Source organism: Merops nubicus, unplaced genomic scaffold, assembly GCF_000691845.1.
Source record: "Merops nubicus isolate BGI_N331 unplaced genomic scaffold, ASM69184v1 scaffold25549, whole genome shotgun sequence".
NCBI lineage: Eukaryota > Metazoa > Chordata > Aves > Coraciiformes > Meropidae > Merops > Merops nubicus.
In genome coordinates this window covers 1-19,090 of record NW_008633409.1, presented here as the reverse complement: position 1 = coordinate 19,090, position 19,090 = coordinate 1, and the positions used below count along the sequence as shown (strand labels likewise).

General features: G+C 37.8%; 1 protein-coding gene across 1 annotated transcript in view; it reads right to left on the bottom strand.

Annotated features, from left to right (window-relative positions):
• Positions 1-15,110, bottom strand: part of GKAP1 (G kinase anchoring protein 1) — a 16,913-nt gene extending 1,803 nt beyond the window's left edge. Inside the window, exons 1-10 of the mRNA XM_008948257.1 lie at positions 14,898-15,110; positions 13,198-13,341; positions 8,208-8,285; positions 6,975-7,104; positions 5,904-5,926; positions 5,075-5,227; positions 4,579-4,680; positions 2,562-2,625; positions 1,114-1,184; positions 131-208 (exon numbers count right to left, since the gene is read on the bottom strand). Of these exons, the coding sequence (XP_008946505.1) occupies positions 131-208; positions 1,114-1,184; positions 2,562-2,625; positions 4,579-4,680; positions 5,075-5,227; positions 5,904-5,926; positions 6,975-7,104; positions 8,208-8,285; positions 13,198-13,341; positions 14,898-15,110 (1,056 nt within the window). The remainder of the gene's footprint in view (positions 1-130; positions 209-1,113; positions 1,185-2,561; positions 2,626-4,578; positions 4,681-5,074; positions 5,228-5,903; positions 5,927-6,974; positions 7,105-8,207; positions 8,286-13,197; positions 13,342-14,897) is intronic.
• Between the last annotated feature and the right edge of the window lie 3,980 nt (positions 15,111-19,090).

Genomic DNA, 19,090 nt, shown 5'->3' with positions numbered 1-19,090 from the left:
TCCCTACAATATGAACTGCTACATTTTTTTAACTGGAGAAATTAGAGCTAATATTCCCTAACAGGTCAGTTCAGACCACAGTCCCAGCTACACCAAGGCAGGTAAACTTACATACACAGAAAATAACTACCTGGTATTTTGTTAATTCTGTCTGCAGTAGTTTCACTTTGGATCTCTCTTGCTCTAATGCAGCATGAAGAAGAGTTACCTAAAAGCATACAGAACACAAATTTATAAGATAACCTTAATGTCAGTGAGTTTATCAAGTCAATGTTGTTCTCCATTAGTACTGAGTTGGACAAACAGGTAACACGTGCTGAGTTCTACACTGACTACTGCCACCATTGTGCATGAAGTGGAAACAAAATATTCTTTAATGACTTTTTTCCTAAGCAACATTTGCTGATTTGCCTATATAATGATACAGAAAAGCCAAAAAGTTCTTCTGACTTTTGGAGTCCATATCAGTTTATTCCATAACACACTCAAGATGTAGTATTATGCAAGACAGGTAAGTGTATTACATCACGCTCAAAAAACACTACTGTCGCATGTAAGAAGTTTGGACAAGTCAAGGACTCAAAACTAATGGTCTCTGTACCAAAATCTAAGCAGAAAGGTCTTGCATACTCTGCTACAGTGACTTGCTAACTGACACATAGCTCACTTATGTTTGTAAATTTGAGACTAGAAGTAAATGAATTAAAAAAAAAAAAAACCAAAACCAAAGCCCACACACACACAAAAAAAAAAAATAGAAAAAAAGCCACCAACAAACAAAAAAGCCACACAGGAAGGATCTAATCTTCTGAAGCACATCCCAGAGCTTCTAGCTTGGATTACCAGAAAATTATATTCCTAAGGTGTTGTTCATGGCAAAATCATTTCAGGCATGCTGAGGTCTGCTCTGTCTCCAGAAACAGTTTTAAGGGATTCATACTGGAGATTAATATAATACATGTCCTCTGACACAGTGCAGGGCTAAGGATGAAATTTAACATTTTTTTTCTTCAAACAATTTTTTTGTTCAAGTTTCCTCCTCAACTCTGTCACTAACTTAAATAGTATTTTTTAAATGCCCATGAAATTGTACATGTAGAAATCCTTGCTTACCTGTGCAGTCAATTCATTTTTGATAATTTGAGATTCATCAGCCTGTAGGAGTATTTCTGCTTTGTCTTTCACTACAGAGAGAGAAAGATACAGCATGAGGATCTTTCTAGGTACCTTCACAGGTCTGCAATAGCACTGTGACGAGACTGTTTCACTGTGTGTTACCCCTGAATAATGCCATCTTCACTAAAGGAAAAGTAGATTTTGCAAAGCCAAACAAACCATTAGCTAACAGAGCCATGAGTACCAGCCTGGACAACTGTGGAGATTAAAGCCCAACTCTGCACTACTTACCCTGCACTTAACCCTGTAAGCAGCATGGATTTTAGAGATATCCATTGTCCCTCAGAAAATGATGGGTCAAGGCTTTGGGATCAGAGGCTCCACCTATGAGCTCTGTCATAGCTATGGAAATGCCTATTTATTCAAATACGGAGATTTCAAAACTATTTAGCTGGTGTCTGTGAAATATCTGTGTATAGCTTAAAATTCCCAATATGAAGAAATAAAGTTTTTTCAAAGCTCCATTCTGCAATGAGCTTTCATCTCCCAAAATGCAGAATACTCAGCCTGTAGAAAAAAAAATAAAATTGCTCATTTTTTGTATGGTACTATTCCACAAACAAAAAACCTTTGGAACTTCACCTCTTTTCTCTCAAGGTGAAAACATTTCATGTTGGCTCAGATATTGACATGAAGTAAAAGTTCCAAAATTAAAGCTTGCAGTGATTATTATGTGATTAATGCTCATGTTAATCATGTTAGTAACATTGTGATTAATGTTTACATTATGAAATTTAAACTAGCTTAGACAGTTTTTGTAAATACATTTTGAAGAAAAAAAATGAACTCTTTTTAGCTGAAAATTTAGCCCAGAGAAAAAACTATATTCAAGAGCTAAATTAAGGATTTAAAAAGCAAAGGCAATTTCGTAACAAAATTAGTTTATGATGGGTAGCATCGTAAACTCAAAAAAACTTCATCAAGCCCAATTAGGAATATTAACTTGGAATACAAAAAGCCCAATTAGGAATATTAATTAGGAATACAAAATAACTGCATATAACAACTACAAAGATACTAGGATATTTACATGTATATGAATATATCTATATAACTTTTTTCCAACCTTTGACAACAAACTCTGAATCATAAGAACTCTGAAGAGCATTGTAATGGAAGAGAATTATCACACAGTGGTATATACAGTCCCTAACAGCCATCCCTGATCTTTGTCTGATAAGCGAATAACACTTGCAACAACTCAAAGCACAGCTTGCAAATATACAAGAACTGAACAGTTTCCTCAAGAGTGTCTAAACAAGCATTACAATGAGATCAGTCCAGAGCACACAGCTGTCACTGTCAAAGTATTTTCAAAAAGCTGCTTTCAAAGTTTCCTTCCATGTTTTAAAAAGAACATTTCATTTTCCTGATATAACTCTTACTTTCACCTTCTTGCATCATCTTCAGAAGCTGTGCATTTCTTGACTTTACTTCTTTATACTTTGCCTGTATTAAAGAGATTAAATTATTACACGTATACCCTAGTAAAAAAAGTATTCTATCAACTAGGCACGATTTAATGTCAGAGTTTAAAATGATGACTTCTACAGAGAATGCTATTGCAGAACCACAGAATCATAGAATCATTTAGGTTGTAAAAGATAGTTAAGACATAGATTACCTTAACTAAGACACAGCCAAATAAGAAATACACAACAGGAGAAATGGATTAATAACTGAGAATCAAGGAAAAAAGGTAAGCACAAGGCTTAGACCAAGTTAAAAATCAGAAAGTTGTGCCAGTGCACTGATAGTGCAGGAACCACCTTTCAGGTGTGTCTGAAGCATACAGGCCCACTGCATCAGCGTCTTCGTGGCTTCTCTGAAAACTTACAATAATTTTAATGTGCTTTCTACATACTGAGACCACAAACATGAGCAAGTAGAACAAGACCCCACTGGTCTACAGATTATTTTATTCAGCAGTTATTACAGACAGTTTCTTTCCTTTTCAACTCTACAGTTTACTACTCAAGAACCTATTATTTTTTTTTTTCCTTTTTATTCCAATCTCTCTGATATCATGACACCTTTAAGTCAGTCTTTTCCTCAGCTGGCCTCCAGTGTCAGTTCTAGCCACAGATCTTAGCTATAAACATTTTTCCTGTCACAAATCTCTTCATATAGTTTGCTTTTGTAGGCTCTTCAAAAAAAAAAAAAAACTTTCATTTCAGACATCTGGGGGTTTTTTTTGTAATAAAAAAGCTACTATCATTCACTTCAAGTATCACACCAGTCCTTGAGGATAATTAACTTACATTTAAGTAAGACCTTTCATGGCCACCTAAAACTGTAAAAAGGTCTCTGGATAAGTCAATAAAATGAAAGAGTTGGGTCATCATCCACCACCTCACTAGAATCCTTATGCATCATATTTATTCTGTCAAATGTGATCAAGTGCTTACAGTCATAAATATAAACGGTTTTATACTCTAAAGTTTCACCTGTGGATTCCAACTTTAGTACACAGTGAAAACAGCTGTTACGAAGTTCATGTCTTTATTACTGCAGTAAAAGTACTTCTCTGAAGCATCAGAAAACTCTCAATCTGCCAACCTGCTCAGTCTACCTTAAGCAATGAATTACTTTAAAATAATTCTATACTTCTTTACTTTATTTTGTTACAATGCTATTTCCTAATGGAAATTTTGTCCTTTTTGGTCTAAATACTACCCAGACAACACTAATGTGGACCAAAAACAGGCAGACAGGGTTTTTTTTCCCCCCCCTAGGTACTCTACTGTATAGCAACACTGTGTAATTATTAACAAGCAAATCTTTTTTCCTGGTGTGTTTTAGCACATAGCCAATCTGATTTCACTTGTTTGGGATAGGAAACAATATAACAAAATACAGGACTTCAGTCTTGCTACACTGCAGTTTCAGAGGAACCTGACAAAATATTGATTTCTTTAACCACTTCAAATATGGACTGGACCTACAAAAATATCCAACAGTATGTAGTTCTTAAATGCAAGAAAAGCTGAGTAGGATTTGAAAATTAAACAGGTTGGAAAAGACCCAAGAAAGTCCAGCTGTCTGCTAAGAGCAGAGTTAACTTCCAAGGTAAGTCAGATTGCTCAAGATCTTGCCTAGTCTTAGATTACATCTTTATTTTCTTTACTATGACAACAGCAATAGTAGAAAACAAATAGTGAATTATATTCTAGCTAAGACATTTATTTCTGGATGCTCTATCCTGATGCTTTTGATTATTTTTAGATGTTTAACTTACCAAGAAAGATTCATGTGGTACTGAAGTAATAATCTGCTCTATAAACACAATCTGTAGCTAAGCTACAGCATCTCTGCATTTTGTCACATTTTAATAAACACTTTGTTTCAAACATAATAATGTTAAATTTTGTCTGCTGTCTGAAGGTATAATCATTTACATACCTCCCACTGAGTTACTGCATTTTTCAGTCGCTCAATTTCTGCATCTTTCTTTTCAAGCTCAAGCTTTAGTTGCTCCGTTTTTCCACCTTTCAAAACACTCTCCTATAACCAAGAAAACATCACTTCTTAATAATTTAGTCATGTGAATTCAAGTCTTGGGAAAGATACTTATTTGTTAAAGAAGAGAATTTTTGATCAAAACTAAAGAGGTATATGCGAATAGATACCACAAGGTTAAGAAATGCAGTAATAAATATTGGTATTTTCTGTGGAGGAAATATTATTTCAATCACAAATGTTGTGTGTTTAAAAAATTAATTCATTTAAATACCTCTTCAGATAGATAAAATATTACAGTGTTGTGTTTTTTTAAAATTCTTTAAGATTATCATGCTTTTGATTTGTGCTTCCTTCTACTCAGGTGCTCCCTTCTGATCATGGAATAAGCTTCACTGGGCAAACTTCTTCACTTCAGAATGACTGCTGTTTTACATGCCTGGTTGTGTTCACGAGACGTGCAGTTATCCGTTTCACTGTATTCAGTGAGCTGGACTCTCCTTTTCTCTCTTTCAAGTATTCTGTGAACATCATCTTCTAGCCTGTTGAAAAATCCTCCGTCATGCAATGAAGGCTGGGAGGAGCTCGGACCCTGAAAAAAAGAAGTACTATAATGTATCTTCCTTTACACATAAGTTAATACTGAGCTAGCAGAAACATGTTTAAAAAACAGCTTAAGTCATGGAGATGCATTACATCTAGACACTGTTTTAAGCTGCGCATCATGAGAATGTTGCGACTTCCACCTAAAGAACAGGGTACCAGTTGAAGAGCCTAGAGTTAATTAAGTTAACGCATAGTTTGTTATGAGATTACATAAAAGCATGAAGTTGGAATTTAATAATTTTGCACTAACTGCACTAACCTGCATTTTATTTCACTGTTAACAATTCTTCCCTCTAAAAGGTTTAATATTTGTGGACCACACCACAACACAGTAGCACCACAGTGCTTTCTTATCCAATTTGCTTCTCTTTTTTGTACTACCATTTGTATTTTTTAACATGCTTTTAAATCAGTAAGTAGCATCAAAGACTATCTGAAAGCTGAAGAAGCAAGAGGTAATTCTGAGAAGGACAATACCAAGTTCTCAAGAAACAAGAACTACAGACATACATCTCTATTAAATCTGCATCTGTAATAAATTTCCCAAGAGAAATCAGTGAATTTCAGAATGTATAACTGTCACTACAGAAAGTCCAAACTAATGACCTTCTAAACATAACAGGTGAGGGTTTTTTTATTAAACTAGCTTGAATACAACTTACCTCATGGTTTTTAGCAAGGTTATCTGCAAAGAACAGAAAAAAGCATTACATCAATAAGTTATTCAAATCCTGTACAGCTGGTCACTGAAACAAGAGGCTTTGAAAAGTGTTGAGGGAAAAAAAAAAAAGTATCTGTTGGAGTTCTTCAACATTAAGTCTCCCCTCTAAGTCACAACAAAAAATGTCAGTGCTAAAGCACTAGCAGCCAACATTATAAACTATGTATTCTATCAATCCTTGTATTTGCATCTTCTTTTAGATCTTTCAGACTATTTAATCAAAAGCAGTATCCCATATTTATTTGCTTCAGTTAAAATGGAAGGCAATAGCTGGTACAGACACAAGAAATTTGTTGGTTAGTTTCTTTTTCAGTCTATTTAGGGCTTTATAGCATGTATCTCACTGTATACCTGAACGCCTTCCACATCGCTATGCTTTCAATCTTTTTCCTCTAATCAGATTATTTGGAAATAATGTGTTTAATAAATATTGCAGATTTAGATAAAAACACCCTTAAAAGAAAAACCTTCAAAACCAAATTACTTTTTTCCTTTTCTAGCACCTAACTTGATTTCTTCACTAAAATCCACAGACATAGAAGAAGGAATTTTAAACGTATAAATGATGCATACAATGACTGTATATAGGTTATTTCAATATTTACTCATTAAAAGCTAGTATCATGAAGCAAGGAAAACAATAATTTGCTATTACACAGAAAACAAGAGAAACTCAGATGCCCGAGGTGTGCAAGCTTGGTAAGACAAAAAAAAAAAGCTTAGATTTGAAAAAAAAAAAAAATTCAAATAGAAGAGTGTTTGAGTCCACCACCAACACCAGGGATACTACATGATTTTCTGTTTTCCTTAACTACTTCTTTTTCCCTGCTCACCTAACTAGCCCATTATCACATTATGAACATTTAGCTTTTAGATTCAGTAGGACTGCAAACTCATTTAGTCTTTGTTTAAACACAGTATTAATGAACAGAGACAGAAGGGCATTTTGCTGCTAGCACATACACTGTGAAAATTCCAAGTAGAACAGCTTATATAGTATGGTAAGGCCTACCTGCATTACTCTCTGACTGAAAGTCTTTCAGAGACACAGTGAGAGGTCTGTCTTTTCCTTGCTGGTTCTTTTTCTCTTTCTTATTCACAGACTTTGGCTGAGATGAAGCATTTTCAACGTTCTCATACTCCTGGAAGAATAAAGTCCCACTGGTATAATTTTCTTCAATATCCAAATATTTTTCCTGAAGCTTTGTAATGGCAAAAAAATAGTGACAGTGTACTACTTATGCTAAAATTTCCTTTAGTAACTTGCAGGCTACAGATTGGTTTAAAGAGTAGAGTCGTATCAGCAACTAAATATCTGTTCTGTTCCCTGAAATAGAGTATTGCTCCTCACTAAACAGCAAATGAACTATTGCCTAATACTTCCTCAACCACCTATATCAAACTTTACCAAAAGTCATAAACTGAGAATATGTTATAGCAGTCAAATGCAGGAAGGACGAGTGCTCCACAGTGCAGGTTAGTACATTGTTTAAAATCAAGAGGCCTACTGTACCTTCTTTTTATTCTCAAAATGTGCTTAACTCATTCAGTAGAAGTTGGAGAGCTGTCAGTGTGCAGCAGTGCTCTACCAATTGACCTTACTCCTACTGAACTCAGAGAGCCCAGCATGTGATATCCATTTGAACCAGAGTCCCACCTCCCCTCATACCTACATTAACGTTCCAAGCAAATTACTGATATCCCAGTTATTTAAAATACTGAATTATTATTTAAGGTTATTTTTATTAAGGTTAAAAATAATCTTACATGTTAAATAACCTTCAGGAAAAAAAAAAATGCTATAATCAAGCGAAGATGGAAATTAGAGTGCTTTTCCTTCGCTTGCTTATAGCATTCAACCATAACTAACATTTTAAGGTCTAAGGAGAAGCCATTACTTTGATTCTTTTACTCTTCAAGTGTGCTGGATTTTTTTCCGTGGAAGGTTGAGATCTCTTGTACTCTTAAAAAAATTCAGCACATTTTTATGTCAGGAAGTTGAAAAAGTAGAAATAATTTTCCACCTTTACAAGCCAATTAAAAATAAAGAAAAAGCAAATCACCCAATATTATTATATATGGTTTCTTTCAAATCTGATATTTCTCTGAACTCTTAAGCATCTGAACAGTGTAAGTGAGCAATTTACATTAAGAAAATCATACTTTTAGAAGTTTTTTAATTTGTTTTTAAAACTCAAGTCTCAATCTTGTATTGCTTTTACATTAGGATGAACCCTGCAAATACCTTTTTGTGTTCTTCATATTCCAGTTTGCTTAGCAGCAATGCTTTTTCGAGATCAGCTTCAAACATTTCAGATGTCAGCTAAAAAACACAATTAACACGTTTTGTGAGACTAGGTTGTCAAAAGAAGGCAGACAAGACCACACTAAAATTTCAGTTTCAATACAGACATCATTACAACTGCCAAAACCCTTAAGTTTCACTGATAGGACACAGGGCATTATTACCAGTTGATACACCTTTTCGCACTGTAAGTAATAAAACATCTTGCTTCAGGAAACTGTGAGAAGGACATAAGCAAGCAGCAAGTTGTGCACACCTTTATGCAGCACACTCACCATCTTGATGGTTTATTTACATGAGCTTTCTTTAAATTATTTTTTATTTTCAGTCTGCAACACGAAAACCAGACATTAAAGGATGAAAGTGGTCCCTGTAGACCACCACAAAGTCTAAGTGCTCATCCACTGCCTAGAAAAAGTTAGGTTAAGTGCACTTTACTTTTTTCTTCAAAGGAAAGCAGAACTAAGGAAACCACAATTATTTCAAGATGTTTTCTCTTGCGTTTCTGAAAAAAAAAAAAAAAAGCAAATCTTCTTGGAGATGCAAAGAAAATGTGAAGCTTTCTAGGTGTGAGCTGCTAATAAAAATAATCACAAATAGCACAACAGGAATGAAGGACATCTCCTTTTTCTTCTGTTATAGGAAAACAGGGAAGTGCAGGGAAGCCCAGCTCCTGCTGCACAGAAGTACTGAACTGACAAGACCAGTACCAGCAACAGTTCAGTGCAGACAAAATAAGAGATTTACTTAGCAGATACAGATGCTGTAGCCAAGGCAGATACTGGGTAATCTAAGTGTACAAACAGCTAATAACCTATGTTACTGTTTACCGCAAAGTTAACCAAGATTAAGTTGTTCTGAATGCAAAATGGTTCCATCAAGGTCTTCTTTCTTCTCAAATCATTACAATCCCCTGTGTGATCTGCCATCAAATGGAAGCCTTATTCTTCATCATAGCTCCCTCCTTTTCAAAGAATCGTATTACTGGACCATAGAGTGGTTTGGGATGCAAAGGAACTTAAAGATCGTCCAGTTCCAACCCCTCTGCCCAGTGGAAGGGACACATTCACGACCACGTTGTGGGGGGCCTTGTGCAACATGGTCTAGTGGAACACATGCAGTGATTGAGCATCCACAGCTTCTCTGGGTATCCTGTTCCCATGTCTCACCACCCTCTAGAGAATAACTTCTTCCTTCCAGCTAAGCTACATCTACCCCCTTCCACTTTGAAGCTATTACCCCATATCTTCTCACTACAACCTCTTGTAAAGAGTCCCTCCCCTTAACTGAAATATTGATTAGTAAAAATAATTACTTTAACCATAATTTTCTTGTTCTTTGAATTTCAAATTGAGGTCCTTTTAATTTATTCCAGATTGAAGTACAATAGCTGTTAAACTTAGTAAGTGACTTAAAAGGTCTTAACATACTTTTCTCAAACTGGGCTGCAGACATACACTAGCCTTTTTATCTGTAAAAGCCATGTTCCCTAAACAAAACCCTTACAAGCTCTCATATAATAAATCACTTCTAAGCATATATAAAGTATATCGTGTAAAAGCACACACACTCTTCCTAATTGTTTGTTCAACAATTCATACGATCACTCTCACCTAGGAAAAAACTGAAGACTGGCTTCTCATTCTTAGGACAGCAAACCAGACCTTTTTGAGCAGTTATCTGAAACGCAGCAGGACACAGCTCTCAGCATAAACTGGTACAGGACTTCACATAGGCTTTGGCATGTGGTCATCCCTAGCCTTGCTCCGGTCTGCAGTTCAAGCTTAGCAACGACTGCCTGCACTGGGCCCCACTGGCAAGGCTTCAGTAGCCAGGGAGGTGAGGGATAGCCAGAGACCCCTGGAGCAGCCAGGCTGGAGGCACCTGGGAACCCTGAAGGTCTGCAGGGGCAGGTGGCCAGCAGTGGGGCAGTGCAGCCACCAGGGACAACCTTCACTGGGGCATGGCTGGTGGAAGGGGGCCCATGAACCATCCCCTGCCTCCTGCCACAGGTAGCAAGGGGACTGGAGAGCAAAGAGAGGGGGGGAGACGTTTTGCACCAGGGATGGGTTTTTTTTCCTATGTGTTTGGGTTCTATCAGAATCAGTAATTAGAGGTTTGATAAGTAAAGTGACAGAAATTCCTCCAAAATCAATTAACTGTTTTTGTCAGATTGAATCCAACAGTTGTGGGCAATGACAGTTATCTACCAAAAATTAGGCTTTGTAGTCTACCACATGGAAAAATTCAACATAAATGTGATGAAAGAGGCAAGAATGGGGATGAAAAAAACCAACAGTCCCCGTGCTCAGGCCAACTAGAAAGATTATTTCTCAGCAAATTTGCCTTTTCACACAGTTTTCTTCACTCACTATGCTCCCAGCTTCAAGTCTAATACTTTTATCTTGTGTCTGTAATGAAATTTACTTTAAGATCACAATTTCTTAAATCACAGCTATCCATGGATTCTTCATATTTATACATAGTCTTACAGAATATGACAATGTAACAGAGTTGATACAAAGACACTGTAACTCAGTGGTGTAATACATGGACAGCATCTACAAACAGTGGACTAGCAGTTTTAAAAGGAATATTGTTGATTATGCACATTTTATTAAGAATATTCTAACAAGACATGCATTCATGTTATAAACTTGGAGCTACCTCAAACATTTATATTGCTGTTCTAAGACAGAAATCACAAGTAGAAATTTCTTTTTCCACCCATCAGATTCCAATAGTTAAATTTTTAAGAGTTTCTGGGTAAACTGTAAAAGTTTAAAGGAGTTGGGGCAACTTTGTGGCACTGTGAGGCCTAAACCCCAATGCTTTAAACCATTTATGAACAAAAAAAGTGCACTGTAATTATCATGGTTGCCTCAAAAGCTATAGTGTCCAAGTCATACCAATAACTTAAAGCACAGTTTAATTATTTCGTGCTTACAAGATATGAACACAGTAATCTAACAGTAATGTCAGTGTCAACCACTTCACTGTTTACTGTAAGAAGAGTTAACATAGGATTTGTTGTAAAAATATTCACAATCCACACTCTACCCCCATTCATTATGCTCAGTCCCCTGTGACTGCAGAAAGCTGTTTAAAATGTATCTGTTCTGCAAAACAGTCTATTCTTCAGCCTCAAGAACTGTGACAGCATTTGGCTATTCCTTTTTCTCACAGAAATGGGGCAGAGTTATCTTTGGAACTTTAAGCATCATATGGTACAACTACGGTAATTGCTCCAATGTTATTTTTAAAATAAAAGAATCCTACATTAACTTCACAGCCTATATGTCAGTAAAATAAAAGTTAGTAACAATTGATTGTTTATAACTGAGTTTGCTTCATCTGACCATTTCACTACTCAGTAATTAGACTATAAAAATTCTTTTTAACCTGAAATAATTGCTTCATACCACACAGAATAAAAAACTTGCAGGTACTGAACAAAGTAAATCTATACCTTAAAAAGTAATTCTGAAGTTAATTAGCTCTGGCAATTTTCAAGACAATTATTAGGTCATTACTGCTAGGACTACCATCTGGAAGCTTGGAATGTTAAGGGCTTGGCTGTCCTTTGCTTAAGGATGCACCTACACCAAAGCATTAGCAACACACATATGCAAAAAAATCAAGGACAGTATCCAAATGTCTGTCCTTTGTCAATATGGCCTTTTGTGTTGTGTCTTAATTAGAACGTTACTGGCTCTTCTGCTGCGACATAAATTGAAAATTTCTCAATGAAAGAAAAAGACATCCTAGCAGATGCAGTCATAGAAGTTCAACAGCTGGCATTTAACTCCATTTAGTGTCACTTCCTAGCAATTTACCTTGAAAAAGTTTGTGCAAAAGTTAAATAGTCTGAAAGCCTAACAAGAATGCTGCGTCTATTACCCATAGTGAATGAGTACATAGCAGACAATTACTTAAAAGCAATCTAGAAAAAAGTACAGCAAAACATCTCTTTAAGCTTGGTTCAAAAAAAAGAACAAAAAAACCCCCCGAACTAAACCTACTTCTTTCTTTGTCCATTTATGCTCTTTTAGCCTAAAATAGTTTAAGCACCGCAAACAATTCACTACATTCATATAATTTAAAACACCACGTAAGAAAAATCACTACACATTCTTTGGTATCAAAGAGCAGTATTTTAAATTATGAAGTCAAGAACCAAGAAGGTTAGTATTCACTGCACGTACACTTTCTAAGTGACATCACAAGGACAGAAAGCTATTGTACTTGTTCAACCTGAAGATTATTTTACTAGTTTGGATTAAGTGCATTTTGCTGTGTAACTTCTGTTGGTGGTAGCTTTGGGAAGAAGAAACACAGTGAAAACACTGTACTGGCCTTCCTACAGGCACAGTCACCCTTTGCTTTACCTCTGTTGTATTCTTTGAGTGTTAATGAACGCTGGTAAGAATTTTATTACCAAAAAGATGTTCCACACTAACAAACAGAGGTTCTTAACGCTGATAGGACTACCCTAGCGTACAAAAGGGCAGCCAGAACTGACAGTTCAAGTGTTCCTTGTTACGCAGAAAGGAACTAATTATTTCATGTGTAACTGAACTTGGCAAGTCTGGTTTACTGTGGATCCGTGCTGCACACCCAACAGAACATCCTCGGCTTTGCTGCTACCACAGCGTTTCACCAAGCTTCCATGGTAGTACTTCTACCTGTCCAAATTATACAAATTCCCATTAGCATACTCCAGTATTCATAGTCCAGCTATGAGGTGTGCAAAAAGCTCTGAACTGTACCTGACAGAAGATGTGGCCTGAATTTCCACTGAAACCTCTCCTTCTGTTTGACAGCATTTTGTTGCTTCCTCTCCAGCCATCTCTCTTTATCCATGAGACTGAATTTCAAAGAATAATGTATTTCAGGAAATCCAAAGACAGCTACATACAGCAAGCTGTACCTGCTCATCTCTTTGTCTCCACTCCTGCCAATTTTCTTCCTGAGAGCCCTTCCGGATTGCAGCGTGCAGTTTTTGTTCATGCTGAGACAGACAGCTTCCATGTGAGGATTTTTGAGGAATCTTTTTAAACGCTAGGTTTCTGAGCTGAAAAAGTTATTTTTAACATTAATCAAAATGTTGACAAATATACGGAAACAGTCTTAATAGACTAAAGGCATTCAGATATGTGCAAATAGACATGCATGTGCTTTAACTTATGCTGTAGTTTGGGACACATTTGTTCAATGACTTATGGTACACACCATTATGTAAAATTATGAGAAACTATGGAAACACTGCAGCCACACAGTATAAAGCAATGGCAAAGTAAATACGTTTTGCCAGCTGCAAATATTTTCAATAAATCTGAAGAGATAACTGTGTCCAGCAGATTTCATTCTGGATCAGGTATGATGGTGTGCTCACTCCTGACCCAAATTAAATTTAATGCCAAAGAAAAGGTGGTGGCATACACAGATTTGGCATCAGCAGAGGAACTAGAGGTTCAGGTAAAAGAAAAACCACACAGTCCTTACAGTTTGTCAACAATCTGAAGTTGGTCACATTTTAAGAACCTGAATATGAATTATTATTAGCTGCACCATATAGATAAAACAGTGCCATCTTAAAAATACCTTACAAAATTACAAGATTTGATAGTGAACAAATAACCTGTAAATTTGACATCTCAAACACATTCACTGCTCAAGCTTAAACATTAACTGACACTCTGCTCCCAACCTGGAGTGAAAATAAGGGCACCCACACAATCTACTATCAACTTAGGGACAAGGATGTCCTTAACATAAAGGCTCCTGGAAATGGGGAAGGAAGCTATCACCCCACGAAGAACGAAACAAAGTGCAAAACAGTGTTCTCCTTAACGTGTGTTTATCAAGTGTTATGACTCCTTAAAATGGCAGCTCACCTTAGATCGACGTTACTTAAAACCAAGCAAGAGTGCAGACACTTCAGAAGTGTTTTCCTTCCCTTCCAAAAAGTCCCTTGCCATCCTGCATGTTGCTTTGCTACTGTCTCTCCTGCTGCCTGCACCGACACAACTCCTGCTTGCTCGCTTCAGCGCACAGCACCAGCAGGTACGCCAGCGCAGACCACCCTGATGCGTCACTGCAGTGCCGTGCTCCTACGACAGACAGAGGCGTGCTGGGGTGCAGGCAGTAAGTCAGGCCCCACTTGCCTCTCTGCCCTTACAAAAGCAAGCAGCACTTCCATGCAAATGCACTGGAAGTACACACAGCACATGCACACGTTTACTTTGATGGTTGTAAAAGTTTTGGTGGTGTTAAGGTAAGCATAAAGATGCATCAGGGTATGCCTATTGGAAACGTCATCTTCGACAATTAACGTCTCCAAACACTCAAAATAATTAACATCTTCATCTTCAAATTAATAATTCAAGTGGTGCTGTCAAAAAAGTAAAACCTAGCAATTTATTCTTATTAAAAACTTTCAACTTCTATAGTCGGGAGTATCCTACTTTCATATAAAAAGAACTGTTAATAAAGCAAAGAAAAAGAAATGCAGTATTTGTGACTAAATAGAATTTGTTTCATAAAAAACCCACAAGAATGACTTGTCAGGGACAGCAAAAATTATTTATCAGATAACATTTCCCACTACCCAAAGTATAATCCCTTTACCTCATTGGCCTCACTTTGCTGCTGTTCTTTCTTTTTTCTCCTTTTCTTTCTTTTTTTCTCAGTTGCAGATGATCTTGCCCCTGAAGCCTGAGATTTACTGGCACCTTGGCCACTTCTTCCTCTTCCATGCTCCGAATCGGTGTCACTTTCTACTTGTAACAGAGCAAAGCGAGACGCAGTGGTGGGAACGGAACCGATGACAGCAGAGGCCATTGGCACACCCGACACTCACGGAGCTGCTTCTGTCTAGTTGCTATGCTTCCTAGGAAAGTAGTACAGAAAGAGGAATGAAAACAGCGTTTGAACAAACAATCATTCATACCTGTTCGCTGCAGGTTTAGTACAAAAAAAAAAACCACCAAAACTCAGTATTATTTCTTTATATTTCTACTAAGATGTATTTTCTTAAGGTAGTAGAGACAAGAGCTACAAAAGAAAGGAACCATCTATAAAACAACAGTCATTTTAGGCAAATAGATTTGATCCTGAGAGACTGTTTGTTTGGAGAAAACAAGCAGCAGCCTCTGAAAGAAGCTGGGGAATATATCTGGGAATAGTGTAGTGCTCCAAAACAGTTTCAGATGCCATTCCAGGAGTCTAGAAAACACATGGTTTGATAAAGAAACTAAAGTAGATATTATGCATATGCAGGCTCCAGTTTTTGGAAGAAGCTTTATTTCTTATTTTACAAGTAGTATCATTTTGTTCCCAAGCCACTGGAAATTCAACAAGCAGTTTTCCCCACAGGAAGGCGAGCCCAGCACTGCGGGTGGTACTGTTCCCAAATGTTAGGGTCACCTGTTCTCACAGCACAACACCAGAGGATGTGCTGGGGGCAGGCAGAGCTGCAAAACAGACTCATGCCTTCCACTGACCCCTGCAGCTACAGCCAGTGTGTGTATCCCCATGGCACCACTCTAAAGCCCAAAACATTTATCTACTGTAAAAGCTGTATTTTTGGCATAAGAATATTTGTCTAACTGCAATTTTTTCCTTACAAAGTTTACTGAAGTAACAGAAGACTGAAAGTGATGTTATTTCACTAGTGATTCATAGAAAACATCTAGTTGTGTTAATGTGCTAAAGTAGAGAGGTGTATTGAGATCATACACACTGTTTGAAAGGAATCCTTACACCTTGGTAACTATGAAGATAAGAAGTTGAATGTCTGCTTAGATGGCCCACAAATGTGTTGCTTGTTAACAGCTATTACAGAATCACATGATGTCCTGGTTCCATGTAAAAAGGGGTTCAGGGCAGGACCCACACGGAACAGAACTATGTACTCGCCTCGCCCCTCCTGAGAGAGAGAGAGAGAGAGAGAGAGAGAGAGAGAGAGACACTTTGGAAAAAAAAATGAAGTATATTGTTTAACAAGGAACAGAAAACAAAAAAGGGAGGTAAGGAAAATAATATATACAAAGATTAGGGGAAAAAATACAAAAAAATAAAATATACAAAACCCTCAGAAAATGATTCCAGAGTCTCACGGAGTGAAAGGAGAACTTCCCTCTCCGAGGTGCAGGGCAGGAGTGAGTTAGCACCCACTCCCTGCCTCTTATCAGAGTGTGTGTGGAAAGGGGAGGGAATACAATGGTTTCACCCCCACCCGGGGTCCTCCCAGTTGCTGGAAGGTCACGACCCCATTCCAAGCCTCAAACCACAACACATGAGAAACTACAGAAACTTCAGGAGATGTTTTTAATCACTAAATTCCAGACATTCTCTAGGAAAAATCTATATAGGTGCTCCAAAGACGCTCAGACATATCAACACAAAACAAAGCCATGTTACCAATGCTATGGGAAACAGCATCATTGTGACCACTACCCAGAAAAATTATTTAAAAGAGCGTATTATGCTTCATTTCTCAGAGGTAAATGAGAATGAGCAAGTAAGCTAGTACTGTCCTTACTCAAGTTTACCAAAGACAACGGTTATAGTAAACAGCATTCTTCTCCTACAAAATTTGCCCTATTCTATTTCTCTCAAAAAGGGAAAATGGAGGTGATCATATGAAACTGACTATCCTAAGAATAAAATAAACCTGACATCAAGTTGTAAAAGTATCTTATGTTGATGATTAGACTCTCCAATCAGACTACAACCACAGATCTAAAAAGCCCACATCAGTCACATCTAAAACACCTCAAGTAATTAGTGTTGAGAATCTCTTTAAATTATCAAATAACAGGGTAAGTTTGGATTTTCCTGGTTTTGTGTGTATGTTTTTAAGTGCATTTTAATACTGAACAACTACAGTTAGTAACCTATTACTTAGGAGCTTAGTTAAAGCAGAGGGATGCTGTGCTCCTACTACTTGAAAGCACAGTAAGTTGAAACCTGAAACTTGGGGAAAAGATTAAAGACACATCTCCACAGAAAAGCAGCACCAAAGGCAAGCGCTCAGTCATGCTTTAACATCAACTTACACTACTGGATGGTGCTCTTGGCACTACACCAGACTACAACAGTCTTAACACTGAAAGCCTGTAAGCTCTCCACTGTATTTTTCAAATGTCAGCTGCTAATGGTGCCCTGAAGATCTTCAGTCTCATTTTAGACGTAATGTAACAAAGTAATAAAAATAACACACTCGGCTGGTGTTACCATAACTTGAAATCCCTCTTGTATCATTCCCCTGCATTTACCCACACGTTGCAGGTCAAACAGCTTTAGAAATATTGAAGTTTTAAAAGCTCTGCTGTAAACTGTATAACACATATGCGAAGAGAACTCGGCACACCTCCACACGCTCATTCTGTTTGATCACCAGCAGCTCCGCAGCCGCCACTGTGCTGAGAGGAGCTCAGGCACCCCGGGCCGCGAGCAGCACCTGCCGGCTGAGCAGCCTCCGCCCCGATGTGAGCGGTGCAGCCTCGCGCACCTGTCACCCGCCCTGTGTCAAGGGAAACATGCTGACGAGCCCAAGATATAACCCTTTCCCCATTTAACTACTTTCACTGCCAAATTACCACCTAATAAATATGCAGCTTTAGAAAACAGGGTCGATAGGGTATTGTCACGCTGAAGCTTCTTCACATGTACAATCTACTTGTTCCTGTCACTAAAATATGTGTTTATGATAACCTACACTCAACACATACTCTTACCCAACACCTGAAGTGTTGATTGACTTCAGCACTGGCTTGTAAAATTGAAATAACACCAAAACACACACTTTACATTTGTGAATGAAGGAATATATCCATGCCCTCCTGGCAGTGATCAACCTCTGCACCTCCTGCACGTTACGTACTGATCTTTGCCTATTTATGCGCTCACCATAACAAGCTCAAGCTGCTTTCCTTTATTGGTGCGTTTGCAACGAGTTCTGCACAGGAGGTCTTCCCAGTTAGAAAAACTCTCGCCACTTACACCACATGATTAAAAGCTATAAATCTGCCTTAAGCTGCTCTAAATCCTTAAAATTACTTAGTCAAGTCATCACTTGTCAACGAGTTTCACAAGTAACTTTACAGCCAAAAACCCCCAACCTGGTTCAGAAATCTCCTCGTAACTTGCAGCACCCGCATACTCGGCAGCAACAAACCCTTGGCAGGTGGATGGCCTTGCACAGTTTGAAAGGGGAATATGGTGAATTCACTGCTGTGCTTCGGAAAAATCAGTTCTTTTAAGGAAGAATTATTTTTCTAAAGTCACGATTAAAACGTAAAATCAAACAGGAAAGGCTGACATTAGCCTGAGCGCAGAGTGCTGACTTAAAACGTCAGCTCCATTCCTTTTCCTCGTGTGATTTCCACCCCCTTCCCCTCTACCCAAAAAAGTTAAAGGAAATTAGTTAGGCCTTAAAGTTAAGAACTTTCACCTAACAAACTTTGAAACTTCATACTCAAGTTACTGCAGGTGACTAATGCCATCAAAAATAGCAGGATTCTTAGCTACCAATATATATTAGCAATCCTTAGATACCGATACGTGTCAGTAACCTTAAATAACTACTGATCGGTAATGCTGCGTCCCAGTGAGGTCCCGGTTTCTACTGAGGATCGGCAATTCTGCTGTAGATAAACTTTTTTTTTTAAAATGAACGCGCCCCTCCGTGAAACCCCCCGCCAGGAGCAGCGAGCCCTCTTGCGTGCCACCGAGAGCAACGAAGGGGTCGCCGCGCTGTTGGGGAGCGGCACATGGACCCCCTCGTCAGGCTGACGTGCCCCCTCGGCGTCCCCCCG